The sequence below is a fragment of the Leptonotus elevatus genome, chromosome 1, assembly GCF_054856555.1.
Source record: "Leptonotus elevatus isolate MCC_2025b chromosome 1, RoL_Lele_1.0, whole genome shotgun sequence".
In the NCBI taxonomy this organism is placed as follows: Eukaryota; Metazoa; Chordata; class Actinopteri; order Syngnathiformes; family Syngnathidae; genus Leptonotus; species Leptonotus elevatus.
In genome coordinates this window covers 29,366,689-29,378,557 of record NC_141239.1, presented here as the reverse complement: position 1 = coordinate 29,378,557, position 11,869 = coordinate 29,366,689, and the positions used below count along the sequence as shown (strand labels likewise).

Genomic DNA, 11,869 nt, shown 5'->3' with positions numbered 1-11,869 from the left:
AGTGCATAACAAGCATAGTTATGAACAAAGGTCATGTGCAGAGTACATTGGCCTGAAGGCAAATGACTGCAAACCACTCATTATGAAATCCTTCATGGTAATTTCCATTTAACTACCTCACTGCCCACCCATCACCACTCAACAGCATACAGAGACGCATCATTTTATTGAAACACCTTAAAGTACAAAACAAAAAAAGTTACATGAAGATTGCCTCCCCGTGGTGGCACGGAGACCTAAAAATGGATGTGGGGGGAATAACTCAAGGAATGAAGCGCACATAGACGTCATCACCATTCATCGCGGATGTTGTGTGGCGTCTCGGCGAGTCTACGCCGCCGCAGCGAGTCTGCTCCCAGGTGGCGGAGGGCGGCAGTGGTGGTACACAGTCCCATGTTTGAACAGCTTGTTCACTTTAGCGAGTAGGAGCTGGGGGGAGGGGCTAGCAAGAGGGGAGGAAGGAAGAGCGACAGCAGCACATGTGAGGGGGAGCGGGGAGCTGGGGCGATGGTCTTCCGGGTGAGGGGGCTGCCGGTAGCGTTTAGAAGCCGTGAACTTTGAGCTGCTCCTCCTTGGCCAAGTCGATCTACAAAGACAAGACGCCAGATGAGCTGTGAACTATCAACAAAGAGACTGGAGGACAGCGACTCACATCAACGAGGAACTGGCAGATGTTCTTGCGCTGATCTCCCTGAAGTTGGATCACTTCACCATACTCCGGGTGCTCGATCACGGTCCCATTGCAAGCAAATTTCTGTTGGGGCAAGCAGAAAACAATAAAACACTCAAAGTGACATTTGCATTTCATACAGCCACTAACTCCCCCAAATCTTTACATATTTCCTATTAAAAAACACATTTAAAAAAATAAACCTTTTTGTACTCTGAACTACGCCGGTATAATTGTTTTTTTTCAAGGTCTCCTAGACCCAGGTAGTTTTACTTTTTGGGATCTAAAGCGAGCCTTTCACATGATCACCAAGTATTTGTGTAAACAGGGTATATCAAGTTTGACAATCATTTAATTTGAACACTGAGTTAGATGCAATATGCATATAATTTGCTTGTACTGGTGGCTAAACGACAAAGTCGATTATAAACCAACAAATATGTGCCAAGTAGTAAGGCAGGCGCAGACCTTCTTGAAGGCCTTGACTAGCTTCTTTTTGTCATACTCGGCAGCAATGCCCTGGACAGTCGTGAGGGTCTTCCTCCCGTTCCGCTGTTGGATTCTTATGTGGATGTAGTCTTCTTTCCCAGCTGGGAGGCAGTCATCACCCTTAGTTGCATCAGCAAAGGGGTCTGTGGGTATAAATATAAACAATAAGATCATCTATCACAAAGGGATCATTGAAATCCCACAACTCGCTCAAGAATCCTGACTCGAAAGGTCAAACAGCCGCATGTCTGCGCATAAAAGAGTTTACTCTATAGATATCACGCTTTCATTTTTGAAGAGCCACTAAAAAATAATACTAGGCCACATTTGACATCCACATCAGGATTAACTAAGTAAAGATAACGCTAGGATTTATATATATATATATATATATATATATATTTTTTTTAAACAATGTTGAAAAACATCGGATAGAAGGTGCAAACGTCAAAATAATTCACTAAGAATTATTTCATCCTCCTGACAACTTTACTTGTACTCTAAATCGACACAAGGCAAATAATGGGAAATTTTCTGTAAAATGCCAAATATATATATTAAGTTTCTTAAAAAGAAAAAAAACGCCGCAAGAATAATAAGCTAACAGGGTGTTAGCTTCCTGGAGACCAAATGGCGGCCGAGTTGACCATTAGCCAGGCCAGCTAATCTGCTAATCGGCGTTCAATTTGATCACATCACCCACTCTGGGCCACTTATAAATCTTAATTACATACGCCAAGATCGCCCCAAATCTAATCGTATCAGATAAATGAACGATAATCAACGTTATTTGAACATATGCAGCGAGGAGAAAAAAAACATCTCACGCCCTTCCCCCACCCAGTCGCTCCTAAACACTCACCAAAAGTTTGGAGGTTCTGGATAGCGGACATACGATAAGATTTGCTTTCCTTTCGGATAGTAACTTGGTTCGCGAGCGTTGCTTCGTCGGCTGAGTTAGTTTGGATCGTACTAGTAGCGTTCGGGCCTAGAGAAAGGACGACGAATTGCTAGGATTAGCTTATTTTAGCTTAGCTTCTTTTTTCTTTTTCCTTCGCTCAGTGCTGCCACACAAGCTCTCTCAAAATGGAGTCGGAAGACAGCGAACAGCAAGAAAAACAAGCCTTTATAGCCCCGCCCATAAAACGTCATCATACCTGTGACGTCTCGGGGAATCTGACGAATCAGAGGAGCAAATCCTCTCGGATGTCGTTTAAAGCACAGGCTGACGTTATCAAATTACGCGACTTTTGTGTAGTTGGCAAATGATAGCGCGGTGCCCGAAACACAAATATAGTACGAGAGATATTTAAAAATGGAAATTTAGATGTAAATTAACCTGGCCGTGTTGACAGTGGGGACTTTCGTCACGCTACTTCCTGTTGTCGAAAACATTATTTCCCCCCTTTTGTTTCAACGATAGTACAGCACAGCACATATACCAAATAATTTCTCACATACTATCATTATTAATATTATTAGCATGGCTTGACTTTTGTTTTCCTAACCAGATGTGCTGCATTCGAGGAACATGGGAAATAGGATAACCCCACCACTCGGATTGTCGACCTCAATGCGTTCGATGCAAATGTTAGCAAAAATGGTTGACTTGATTCCGATAAATTGTTTGTTGTGCTAGTTCACGCAGTCTGGATAAATCACGTTGTGTAACGTGAAGGTGCTTATTCTGATTAACTAAATAGGTTCATAATCATGTAAATAGTTTCTCCACCGGGTCGCCGTGTCGAGTGGCGTCACATTGAAGCCGGGAGCTGAAGCACGGATTTTAGTACGTGCGCTGTAGCGGGGTGTTTTTTTTCCTCTCCCAATTCGGACCTCCCAGTTCAATGGTCGTTCAGGTGACTTATTTTTTTCTGGTCGGTAAAGTCTTAACTTTCCACCCTCACCGAATGCAGCATTACTAGCCACTCAGCAAATGTATTTGGACAATGAATATAATTAAAACTAAATTTAAGAATGACATTTCACTCTTTTTTTTTCAATGTAAAGGACCCCTGTGCACAAATTAAACCACCACCAATGTGTAAATCTGAGAGTGCATAATAAAGTATCCATTGTGATGCATCTGAGTGCCCTGAAAAGCACTATATAAATTGGATGCATTATTATTCAAAGGTAAGGTCTGGAGTTGTGTTCATTGCAGTTTGTAATCAGTGCATTAGTATTTATTTTTAATGCGCAAAAACCCAAATCAGACTCAACCTTTAATCAACAAATGCAATGTTTATTTATTAAACCGCATAACCTAATACTTACGTGTACATTGGCATGTAGTCTTTAGGTCTTCCTTACCCTAAGAATGTGTTTTGGGAACAAAACTCAGCCAACTTCATCACACTATCCTGTCTGTCAACCTCCATCCTCATTCATGATAAACCCTATTGTTTCAAATTTTAAGTTGCTTGTCCCAACCACATGAAACCACCACCATACAGGACTTTCTTTCCTGGGTCATAGTAGATGAGCTAGTCTTGCCCTGCCCTCAACTTTCATGAAAAATGCCCTTTGTCTCTTCTTTCATCTCATTTCCGCATTCGTTTTCTCTGAATAACTTCAGATGTCGCTACATAGCTCCACTTCTTCTCTTCTCCACAGCAAAAGACTTCCCAAATGGACCAATGAGCAAACGTTGTACAGGCAGCGCTCATGGGAGTTGTGATGTCAGCATCAAATTAAAATTAGCTTATTTTAAGATGCTGTCTGAGAAAATTAAAATTATGCAACCAGCCAAAGTGGTTTGAAAGAGTTGCAGTAAAACGCGCCAGTCTGCCACTGCTGAAATTCCCCCACATTTTGTGGGTTGACAGAACTTAACGTCAAGCCCTGATAGCAATACAAGGTATACCATCATGAACAAGTGGTGATTGGGAACTCAAGCAAGATGGCGGCTCTCAGATTTCGCCCAACAGTGGCAATAAACTCTTAAGCTTAGTAGCAGTTTATTAAAAGGTGACCAACATGAATCTGCGGTGCTTCCAGAAGGTTGCAGTTGCACAGCTCCAGTCGGTGCAAGTAAAAAAACCTAAAACGTCATAAAAAAGACAATGTTGAGAAAATCTTTAATGAATGTCACATAAAGAAAAAAAAACTTAACAAAAAGAGTTGATTGTACAAGAGGAGCGTCGCGAGCGTACCGCTGAGGGAAGAATACTGCAGCGCTGAGGACACCAGCAACACACAGCAACATCTTAGCAACAACTGCTACACAACTGCGCCTAGTGCACAAAGACAAATTATTAAAAAGAAAAAAAGATAACAGCTGACTAACACATTTCGTTTTAAACATGAAATCACATCGAATCATTGAACGGGCGCTTCAGAGTCCAGCAAGGACAGGAAGTAGACCCACCTGCTAGAAACCTCAGTACAGTAAAATGTCCCTTGCAAAACCAGCTCACTCATTTGAAAACGAAAGGTTTAAAATTGTAATGAAAAGAAGAAGCAAAAAAAGACAATGTAGAAGCCATGAGGACAACCTTCTCCTGGAACAAGTGGTTTCTTGTCCTGGAACATCATCCCCTTCACCTGAAAGAACGAGGGTTAAAAAAAATAAATAAAAAAAAGGTCAGCGGGTCAGGACTACTCAAGTTAAGTTACACAACAATGAGCGTTATTGGCTTTAAAACACCAAATACAGCGGCACAGACTTGCATGGGTTGTGCGCATGTAGCGAGCGTAGTTATTTCGTCAGGTTTTGTTCAAGACTACAAAACGTTGCAAAGACGTTCGGAAGACCCTCTTAAAGCATTATTATGCTTGCAAGTTGCAAGCATTAGTTGAACTAAATAATAATAATAAAATAATAAATAAATTAGTTATTTCAGGAGTGTGTATGAAACTGGTAGCCCTTTACATTATCAGTATCCAAGAAGTAGCTCTAAGTTAAAAAAATAAAAATAAATGGCGGATGATCCCTGCATTAAAGGGTGCACTCATCATCGTTAAGTCTCACATTCATTGTAGCTATGCAAAATAACTTCCACACCTGGGTCGCTGACAACTAGGGAGATTCTCCTCCATTCTCAACGGGTGACTTGGGTGGTGGGCTTTTAGATCTGGACCCGGACCCTCTTTTCGGAGGGGAGACGGAGCGGCTGGCAGACCTGGAACGGGACCTTGAGCGAGACTTGGCGGGGGTCTTTTTGTTCCTGGGAGAGCGAGACTTTGATCTGGAGTAGGATCTGGAGCGGGATCGGCTGTAACGGGAGCGGCTTCGGGAGCGGCTTCGGGAGCGAGAGCGGGACCTGCTGCGTCTTCTGGGTCGAGGGCTGCAGGAAAACACACACACAAAACATAATTTTTTTAGCCACAATCACATAACGTCTTGTTAAATACAGTTGCAAAGGGGTGAAGCAATTTTGGTCAAATTCAGGGGTATGCATCTCTCCAATGAAAGATGAGTCGATACATATCACAACACATGGGGTGCCATTCGATTCATGGACGGTTCATTTTTAAAGTGCAACAATTAAATTCAGTTCAATTCAACTGCACAAAACAGGACATTATTTTTTAAGTTGACACCTGCAAGAAATGCACAAAAACTTATATTATGATGACTAGTTTTGGTCTGTAACATGCCGTGTTATGGTGCCATTCGGAATTCTTGGCCTGGTGTGAACAGCTATATAGCCATGATTACAGTATGGTGGCCATGAATGGGTTATTTTAGCTTGATGTGTAGACTGCCGTGTTATGATTCAACTGTCTTCCAGATTAACTGGCTCCCGATAGCAGCCAGCGGTGGCCGTTTAAGGGCAATGTCAGTCCAGTAATTCTGTTTGCAGATTTGTCACACACTACATCGAACTTGTTTAACTCCATAACTGCTCATTTCTTCAATAAATACGTAAAACAAAACAGCTCGTTTACACCTCTTGACTGACTGCAAGAAATTGCAAACAAAGTAAATAAATAATTTTACAAAACTATTAAAATTAAGTATAATTTCTTGCTGCATCTCATATGCATTTTTAAGTAATTGTGTTTTAATAGATTTCTTAAAAATACAAATAATCTAAAGCAGACAGATTTATGTAAAATCTCGGGGGGGGGGGGGGGGGCTTCACTTTTAGTTCTCTCTCTTTTAGTTAACCACTGCGAAAAACAACAAGCACTAAAGAAGATTTTGTTTTCTTCCTTGGCGATTTTGTAACATTTAATAAATCAAAGTATAATGAATTATGACCAAAGCACTCCTCTTGCTCTGTGGGATCACCGTTCATTGGTCGCCATGCTTTGCCAAACAAAGCGCCTCAGCTAGCTTCATTTATTTTCTTACCTTCTGCTTCGGCGACCGGAGCTTCCGTATCTCCGGGGTGGCCCTCCTCCTCCTCCGCCGCCGCCGCCACCACCACCGCCGCCGCCGCCGCCGCTTCCACGACGCCCGCCACTGTAATGCGAATCCGGGGGTCTGCCGTAGCGGGCCATCTGAACCCGCAGCTCGCGTCCGTCTAGGAGCGCGCCGTCCATGGCATCCATGGCGTCCTCCGCGTCCCGCTTGTCGTGGAAACGGACGAAGGCGAAGCCGCGGCTGTCCTTGGAGTAGCGGTCTCGCGGGATGTACACGTCCCCGACGCGGCCGTACTTCTCGAAGACGTGCCGCAGGGTCTCCGGTGTGGTGCGGTACGTCAGGTTGTCGACTTTCAGGGAAGTCATGCCGTCGACGTCAGGCGGAGGCCTTCCGTAACTCATGACTGCAGCCGCCCGCCGAGTGCTTTTCTCTTTCCTAGTAAAAAAAAAAAAAAAACAGCAACCCGAAAAACTAATCACACCGAGCTCACTCGTGGCCTTCTCACTCGGCGTTGAATCTCGGAGAAGGATGTTTTTCTTTTCGAACGTGATGATCTCAAGCTTGCACTTTTTCGCCAAACTACGCTCGATACAAAATGGCTCTCTACCGCCCTCGAGAACCTTTCTTCTTCTCCTTCGTCTTCTTCTTCCGGTAGTGCGTCATAGACAGGCACATGCAGTAATACTGCCACCCAGTGCTCCGGAGCGTCTTGGATAACTGTGGGGCTCAATTACTGATCTGTATACAGGGGCGGATTTACGAAATTGGGGGCCCCAGGCAAAGGTAAGCATGGGGCCCTTTCAAATGAGAAGACAGATACATATATTTCAAATAGGGATGTTCAATATCGCTTTTTCTTTTCAGACAGATACCGATACTCAACTGTTGAGCAGTCACAGATACTGATACCAGATACCAATACCACTAGAACATAAAAATTCCCTCCCAAAAAAAGACAGATAATTTTAAAGGCAGACCTATAAATCCCAATGTAGTAATTTCCCTTAAAATTGCATGACATTATTTTGAAACTCTCACAGCACATCCTCGTCTCATTCTGAAACAAACACGCACAACACAGTATAAGGTGTCTTATTCAGTGGTTTACTCAAGTGCTAATGTAGAAATTTGAGGATTTTGTCTGCTCCGCTGTATCTCTGAGGCAAATATTGCACTCTCTACCCCACTATTGTACAGTGCTCAGCATAAATGAGTACACCTCCTTTGAAAAATAACACTTTGAACAATATGTCAATGAACACTAAAACAATTTCCAAAATGATGACAAGACTAAATTTAAATAACATCAGTTTGCCTTATAGCATGAAACTAAGGTTAATAATATGAATTACAGAACAACATTTTCAGTTCTACACAAATAAGGGTTTTGCAAAAATGTGTACACCCCACAGAACGTCTTTTTAGATTTAAAATTTAGATAACAAGCATCTACACGTGAGTCTCATTATTCATTACACAGGTGTCAAGCAGACAGTTGATTATAAATGGGTGTTACTTAAAGAAAACACGTTCCCATTGGTTTTTGTATTCATTGAGATATTGTTTAAAATTTTACTTTTTAAAGGGGGTGTACTATTTTACGCTGAGCACTGTACATTATGTTGCTGGCAAGGTTATTTTAGTTAACTAAAACTAACGAAAAAACAAAAATTCCCAAAACAATTACATTAACGAAATAAAATAAAAACGAAAATGCTTTTTAAAAAACGAAAACTAACCGAAACTACATTTTATGTTTACAAAACTAACTAAAACTAACTATAATTATAGCAAAAATGTCCTTCGTTTTAGTCTTTGGTAATCAATTTAATGCATGAGCCTTTGGGGATGATTTATTTTGATATAAACCGGAATAAGGACATTTCAAAGTGGGTCACACAAAAGTGACGTCATCTAGCAGCAGCCAATAGAAAAGCACCTTCAGATGACGTTGCTCCCATGGTGTTTTTTAAATATTGCGCACAAGTAATACACGCTTAAAAACAAACCAAAATTAAAACTAATACTGAAACTAACTAAAACTAAGCATTTATGAAATAACTAAAACTAATAAAAACGAACAGAACCACCCTGAAAACCAATTAAAACTAACTACATTTAAAAAACAAAACTCAAAACGAAATAAAAACAAACTAAAGTGAAAAATTCCAAAACTATAATAACCCTGGTTGCTGGTTATGTATTTCAAACCCTTACTGCTCAGCAAAAACCATATAACCCCCAAATGATGATTTAATGCTTAAAGTGAAAGAATATCCCTTTGCAGGGTGACGAAACTTAAAATATATATATATATTTAAATCACTCTGGGCCAGTTTGGAAAATGCATCATGACAAGCCTAAAAACAGGCTGGCTGCAACTCACAGGAGAAACAAGTGATGCTACAAATATATGAACATTGTTTAAACTGTCTAACAGCACATGAATTAATTTCAAATGATCTTAAATATGTCACGTAACCAGGGTAGTGATGTACATGTCCCAGCTTGTTCTAAAAATAGCAAGTGTCATGCTGCAACGATAACGGGCCCTCCCAAGTTCAATGAGATGAAGAAATACTTATCAATACAGGGGAAATGTCACCAGCTGAACAGTTACTCACTACTTTTGCGTCCCCATCAGGCGTCGATCTTGTTGTTGCTGCTGCAGGCTGTAAATCGCCATAGATGCAGTGAAAATATTTGTCATTTTTGGTAACTTGGCAATAAACGTTTTGCTTTCCTCCTTATTCTTTTCGGCCCCACTGGGATAACTTTGTTTCATTTTTTACGTTCTCCTTTCTTCTCAGTTTCGCTCACCGTCACTTTGCGCTTGTCCGCTCTTTTTTTGCGCATGCACATGCGCAGTAAGATGGACTGATCCATTAGTGGAAACTGAGGGGGCCCCCCAAGAGACATACAATACAAGAAGCCTTCTGCTGGCATTTTAGCGAAATGATTTGGATCAAAAACATAATTAATGTGCGTAAATAAGTAAAAACTACATTACATGGCCATTATTCTAAGAGGAATTTCATGGGGCCCGCTAGTAACGTGAGGCCCTAGGCAACTGCCTAGGTTTGCCTAATAGTAAGTCACCTCTGTCTGTATATATGTTGTTTAAGCCAAGGAGGAGGTGGGACTTCCGACTTCCGTATGTCACACACCTATGCTGGTTCCGGTTACTGTTTGCGATATATAGGCCGCGTCCCAATACTTGCACTTGCACCCTTGTACCCTTCAATTGCGCATTTCCGTCGATGGGTGCGAGTGTGTAGTGTGTATGTTTAACTTCTCCGGAGCATTTCAGAGAACTGAGACACCCACACTAAAAACTCGCACCCATCATCGAAAACGCACAATTGAGGGGCACAAGGGTGGAAGTGCTAGTATTGGGACGCGGCCTATATGTCGCAACAGTAACCAGAAACAGCGTAGGTGTGTGACTTACGGATATTGGAAGTCTGTGGCATCTACCCCATTACTGAATAGCCGATTGCCCATGCAAAACACGTGTCATATAATGATGCTAGATTTGTGTTTGTGCATACATTGTAGCTGCATGTTAATTCAATGTCAATACTTCGCAGAGTCTTGCGCGAGAGTTTATATATGCGCGTGTGTTAAGTTTGTGTCAGGAAATAAAGGGAGGTGCTCGAAAGACAAGATAGCCTCCTTGTCATCTTTACATGGTGTCAGAAGTAAACTCGAATCAATGGCAAAGTTTACTCCACTGACGAGCTTCCCCTTCATTAGCCTGGTGAGTGGCCAGATTTAAGGCGTTTTGTGAGATTTAGGACCGCTACAAAACTCGACAGAGAAGATGGCGCGGTGCAAGTTAGCAGCCTGATATACGCAATGGGTAGCGAGTCCGAAAACATCTACAGGTCGTTTGCTTTCAACGAAGAGGGACACAGAAATGACTTTGAACGTGTGCTCGGCAAGTTCGATGAATATTTTGTGCCGCGAAGGAACGTGATACAGGACCGTGCATGTTTTCCCCAGCGGGCGCAACGGCCGGGTGAGAAGGCGAAGACATTCATCCAAGCCTTGTACGAACTGTTGGAACATTGTGACTTTGGCGCAACCCGAGAGGAAAATATCCGCAACAGGATCGTCGTGGGAATATTGGACAAATAAGTTTCACGTAAGCTGCGGCTGACGAACGACCTGACGCTGGCGCTGACCATTGAGACAGTCAGACAGAGTGGGGAGGTGGCGTCTCAAATCAGCATGCAGGGAGAAACAGCGGGGATGGTACGTGAAGTCACAAACAAATACCGCAAGCGCACCAAAGGCCACGGTAAGCAAAGAGATGGATATAAAGGACAATGTGGAAAATGCGGGAAAGCAGAGCATGACAAAAATGAAAATTGCCACACTAAGAAATCCACTCGTGCAACAAAGTCGGACATTGGACTCGAGTGTGTAGGAATAAGAAAGAGTGAGTGAGGCCACAGAGCAGGCTGAGCAACGACAAGAGCAACAACAGCAGCCATATTTCCTTATGGCAGTGACAAAAGCAAATGGGTCTTCTGAGCAATGGGCCGTCAAATTGTTACTGGGTTGTACACCAGTAGAGTTTAGAATTGACACGGGGGCAGACGTGAACAGACCTATCACACAAAAACACAACTACAGCCTGCTGATATTCCACTCGACAGCCCGGGAGGCGAACTGCAGTGCTTAGGGCAGATTAAAAGCACAGTAAGCTACAAAGGCAAAACGTACCCAATCGCAGTCTATGTTATCCGTGGTCGCGCGGTGAATAACCTCCTCAGCCGACCAATGTCTGTGCAGATGAACTTGGTGAAGAGAGTGGATGAGATGGTGACCAACCAAGGCCACATACAAGCATATGGTGAGCACGGGACCTTAAAGACTGAACCAGTGAAAATACAACTAAAAGACAATGCTCAGCCATATGCTGTACACACAGCATGACACGTTCCTCTCCACATGATGCAAAGAGTGAAAGATGAGCTACAGAAGATGGAGCAAAATGGCATAATAGAGAGGGTTACCCCGCCCACTGACTGGTGTGCACCTATGGTGCCAGTCCTGAAGAAAAGTACAGGCAGAGCCCGCATCTGTGTCGACCTCAAAAGGCTGAATGAAGCTGTTAAAAGAGAACGGTACATTTTGCCTACAGCAGAAAAGATCATTGCTAAGCTAAGCTACAGTCTTTTCCTCTCTGGATGCAGCCAGGCTGCTGGAAGCTCGCTACATTCATTACACCCTTTGGCCGCTTCAATTTCAAACGACTCCCGTTTGGAATCACAAGTGCACCAGAGATCTTTCAGAGGAAGGATGGAGACTCTTCAGGGACTGGAAGGTGTTGAGGTCTTCATGGATGACATCCTGGTGTACGGGGCCACAGAGGAGGGAGCATGATG

General features: G+C 42.8%; 2 protein-coding genes across 4 annotated transcripts; both read right to left on the bottom strand.

Annotated features, from left to right (window-relative positions):
• Nucleotides 1-147: 147 nt before the first annotated feature.
• eif1 (eukaryotic translation initiation factor 1) lies at nucleotides 148-2,265 on the bottom strand. Its single transcript, XM_086090172.1, has 4 exons — nucleotides 2,022-2,265; nucleotides 1,139-1,302; nucleotides 653-754; nucleotides 148-586 (listed from the first exon to the last, which is right to left on the bottom strand). The coding sequence occupies exons 1-4, from the start codon at nucleotides 2,050-2,052 to the stop codon at nucleotides 542-544; spliced, it is 342 nt and encodes a 113-aa protein (XP_085946298.1). The 5' UTR covers nucleotides 2,053-2,265; the 3' UTR covers nucleotides 148-541.
• A 1,118-nt stretch (nucleotides 2,266-3,383) lies between these two features.
• srsf2b (serine and arginine rich splicing factor 2b) lies at nucleotides 3,384-7,117 on the bottom strand. Of its 3 annotated transcripts, XR_015096556.1 has the most exons (5): nucleotides 6,462-7,117; nucleotides 5,166-5,448; nucleotides 4,657-4,705; nucleotides 4,315-4,395; nucleotides 3,384-4,202 (listed from the first exon to the last, which is right to left on the bottom strand). XR_015096556.1 is itself a non-coding variant. In XM_086090153.1 (3 exons), exons 1-2 carry the CDS (start codon nucleotides 6,872-6,874, stop codon nucleotides 5,181-5,183), a joined length of 681 nt encoding a protein of 226 aa, XP_085946279.1. In that variant the 5' UTR covers nucleotides 6,875-7,117; the 3' UTR covers nucleotides 4,223-4,705; nucleotides 5,166-5,180. The 3 variants fall into 3 exon arrangements, 1 of the variants encoding a protein (XP_085946279.1); XR_015096555.1 differs by having other exon boundaries at nucleotides 4,315-4,705; XM_086090153.1 differs by lacking the exon at nucleotides 3,384-4,202 and having other exon boundaries at nucleotides 4,223-4,705.
• Nucleotides 7,118-11,869: the final 4,752 nt, after the last annotated feature.